This window comes from Diachasma alloeum, unplaced genomic scaffold (genome assembly GCF_001412515.2).
Source record: "Diachasma alloeum isolate Michigan unplaced genomic scaffold, Dall2.0 Dall_scaffold_02091, whole genome shotgun sequence".
Taxonomy (NCBI): domain Eukaryota; kingdom Metazoa; phylum Arthropoda; class Insecta; order Hymenoptera; family Braconidae; genus Diachasma; species Diachasma alloeum.
Genome location: NW_021682080.1, coordinates 7662 through 11634, shown reverse-complemented (window position 1 = coordinate 11634; position 3973 = coordinate 7662). Strand labels below are relative to the sequence as shown.

The 3973-nt window shown below is 42.2% G+C and overlaps 1 protein-coding gene across 1 annotated transcript; it reads left to right on the top strand.

The window, feature by feature from the left end:
• Positions 1–2402: 2402 nt before the first annotated feature.
• On the top strand, positions 2403–3671 carry LOC107046828 (the record flags this gene model as incomplete). Its single annotated transcript, XM_015269546.1, has 4 exons — positions 2403–2618; positions 2730–2789; positions 2925–3269; positions 3439–3671. Coding segments are annotated over exons 1-4 (854 nt in total), but the record flags the coding sequence as incomplete, so codon positions are not given.
• Positions 3672–3973: the final 302 nt, after the last annotated feature.

Sequence of the window (3973 nt, the reverse complement as noted above, 5' to 3'; positions counted from 1 at the left end):
ATTACTGAAAAAAAATGACAATAATCAACCGTGACGTAATTAACCAAATTTAAGTTTTTCAACTTTTTTTTTTGAAAATTAGTTATTTCAAACATCTAGAGATCGGAAAAAATTTGGACAAAGGACATTCTTATAGGTAGTAAAAAATGGAAAATTTTGATCCCTAATAAATCGAAATCTGATGAATAAAACTCCAGTTATTGTAAAAAAACGAACAATTTGAAAAAAAAAATCTCCGAACTGGGCTGTCAAAAAAATCTTTAAAAATTTGATAGTTTTTCAAGCCCCCCAATCGTAGAAAAAATCGTCATCAATTTTCAAGAGGGTGAGGGTCAGTCGTCGACTCATTTGGCATAGAATATTTCATATCCTATCGTAAAAAGGCGAAAGGAAATCAATCTCGAAATGTCTCGAAAATCTCGAATAAGCGTAAGCGTAAGACTAAAACCGAAGCGCCACTACGTAAAGAGATGAGAAGGCGCGTGCGTAGCACGCGCGGCCAATCCTGTATTTTATTATTTGCAAGGCGGTTCGTAAGGAGGGGGTGAATACATTTAGTCCTCAAAATTGTTTTTTTTTGCAATTTATTTTTCAAATATACCCTCTCACTTGCACGGAGATTCCTTCTCCTTCATTAGAAAGGGGTGAATATGTCATTCCCAAAAACATTTATTTTTTCGAAAAGGAAAATGGATGAAAATATTTTATCCTTGAAAACTTCTGTTTCTTTCCTTCGGAATACATTTTTCAAATCCACCCTTTGATTTGTGAAGAGGGTCATGGTGAATAAATCCCATAGCCAAAATTTTTTTCATTTTTTTTTTAAATATAGCCTCTCATTTGCAAGGGGATTCCTGGAGAACGGGTAAATATATTTTATCTCGACAAAATTTCATTTTTTTAAAAGTCATTTGTCAAATACACCTTCGTTTTTTGAAGGGGTTTATGGGGAATACGTGGATATATTCCATCCCCAAAAATATTTTTTACGGAAATTCGTTGTTTCCCTGCTGAACCTACTTGAAAGTGAATTGAGGGATAGTTGAGAGTCAATTTGATTCCTGTTTTTGAGAGAAAATTGAGAGTTCGTTGAGAGTAGGAGTGACGGGACTAAAAACCATTTTATGCTGGCCGATCTCATTACTATAAACTTTTTGAAAGCTGAGAGTTGAATTTTTGATTCTCAATTGTCTTTCAACTTACTTTGAACTTTTTTCGGAATTGAGAGTTGGATTTTTGATTCACGATTGTCTCACAATCTAATATCAACTATTTTGAGAAGTGAGAGTAGGATTTTTTTGTTTTTGAAAATAAGATATTTTGTTCTGAATTATTGCTTAATCTACTTTTTGAAAGTTAAGAGTTGGATTTTCTACTCCCAATTGTCTTTCAATTTACTCTCGACTTTTCTTTTCTTGGTGATCAGGGGATCAATTGAAACATATGATTGGCTGACCCCCCCTTCCTTCCCTTACCCCCACCATCACAGGGGAAGGCATAAAAGAACTACCCTCAGACATCGGAGCTCAGAATCGGAGCTCACAGCCCTGAAGATGCAGATTGGAATGTTTGCGAAACGTCGGCGCAATGCTGAAACCAAACGCGGCATCCATCCGGTAGCCAATAATGTCATTAATCATGACCGCGAAAGCCTTAAAACTAAGATTAAACGCCTCCACGTAGAGGCTATTCTTGAATCGGTGAATTTATTCACCAAACTTAGGAAGTCCGTGCACGTCCAACTGTGCTCCCTCACTTTTTTGAAAAGATGCCGTGACCATCAAGTGGTACAAAAATTGCTCCGCTTGAGGAACCCTGTTCCCTCGAGACAGACAAATGCCATCCTCTGCCAGGCTTCACTGAGACTGGTCAAGGAGAGAATTGCAGCGGCCAAAAAGAACCTGGCCGATCTCTCCAGACAGCTTCTCGATCTTCACATTCTTCTGGCTCAGACGTTGGATTCTCAGCTGTGGGAGACTCTTGATCGTGTTATACATGAACAAGCAGTCCGAACAACCGAGATGAGCACCGAGAATCAGAAGATTAAGTTCAAGAAGCTGCTCCCCCAGGAGAAAGTCGCGACTGTCACCCGCACTGTAAAGAATCTGAGCAAATATGAGCTCAGTGAAGCACAAGTGTCTGTGTTGGCGAAAGGACACAACTTCGCTGTTGCCCCCAAAAAGATCCCTACTGAGGAAATTATTAGTCGGATCGAAACGATGATCTAGGATCTTCCTCAGGAGGCCAGTGGTGAGATCCGGAGGCAGTTGTCCAACGTCCTCCACAAGGCTACTCCCCCTAGTGACAATATTACTAGGGAGGAACGTCTTGCACTGCGTAGTCTAAAGGAGAATAATGATCTCATTATTCTTCCGGCAGACAAAGGCAATGCCACGGTGGTTATGGATAAGGGCGACTACTCCAGAAAGCTCTGTGCGATGTTGGATGACTCTAGAGTTTACACAAAGCTCAGGAAAGATCCTACTCGTACTATTGAGCGCCAAACTACTTATCTCCTGAAGAAGGCTGGACTCTCAGCTGATCTGACAAAATTCCTCACTCCCAAAGAATTCTTCCCTCATAGACTCTATGGACTTCCCAAAACCCATAAAGAGTCTGTTCCTCTCCGGCCCATCATCAGCAACATTGGAGCGCCAACTTACCAGCTGGCCAAGTTTCTCACGAAACCACTCCAAAAGTTGACTGGCCTGAATGGTTCATACATACAGAACTCGCCGGGTTTCGTCAACAAACTGAAGAATCTCAGGACTTCTCCAGATGACATCCTAGTGAGTTTTGATGTGGAATCACTCTTCACTAACGTCTCAATCCCGGAAACCTTAGTAGTAATCAAGGAGTCCAACGACATCTCTCCCCAATTCCTCCCCTTGATTGAGCACTGTTTGACCTCCACATATTTCCAGTTCGAAAGAGAGTTCTATGAGCAAAAATCGGGAGCAGCAATGGGTTCCCCCATCTCCCCGATCATTGCAAATATATTCATGGAACACTTCGAGAACGATACTTTGAAGTCAGTAGCGCAGAAACCTGCTGTGTGGTTCAGGTATGTGGACGATACCTTTGTCATCTGGCCACATGGGAGGACTGGTCTAAACCAATTCCTGGAGTTCTTGAATGCTCAGCACCCGAGCATCAAGTTCACCATGGAAATTGAGCAGAACGGATGCCTCCCATTTCTGGATGTTTTGGTTTATCGCAATAAGGATGGCACTCTGGGTTATCAATTATATCGCAAGCCACACAGACAGGTACCTCAGTGCTGTCTCCCATCACTACCTCTCCCAGAAGAACTCTGTCATTAGGTCCCTAATGTACAGAGCTCTTACAATCTCCCAACCCTCCAACGTCAACAGCGAAGTTGAACATCTAGAGACAGCTCTGACCAAGAATGGATATAACATCCACCTAATTCGAAAGGTCAAGCGAACGCTACAGAACAAGCTCTCATCCCCTCAAGAGAAGATTAATCCTGAAGAAAATCGGGAGATACCTAAAGTGACCCTCCTCCCCTACCTGAGAGGCACCACTGAACGCATCAGTAGAGTACTCGGCAAACACCACATCCGAACAATCTACCAACCCCCAAAGAAGATTGGACAGATGCTGCCGAGTGCGAAAGATCGCGGACCGCCTCTGAGTACACCAGGAGTGTATGAGATCCCCTGCTCATGCGGAAAAGTGTACATTGGTGAAACCGGGAGGAAGATTAGTACACGGATCAAGGAGCATCAACGATGTTCCAAATACGGTCACTTACCACAGTCTACACTTGCTGCACATTGGATGGAGACTGGATGGCTAAGTCTCAAGGACATTTCGAAAGGAAATACCGAGAAAGTTTGGAGATCTACAAAAACCCTAACAACCTCAACAGGGACAGAGGATATCAAATGAACCCTATTTGGAAAACCGTCCTCCCGGTTTTTTAATTGATCAGCTGATCAATTAAAAC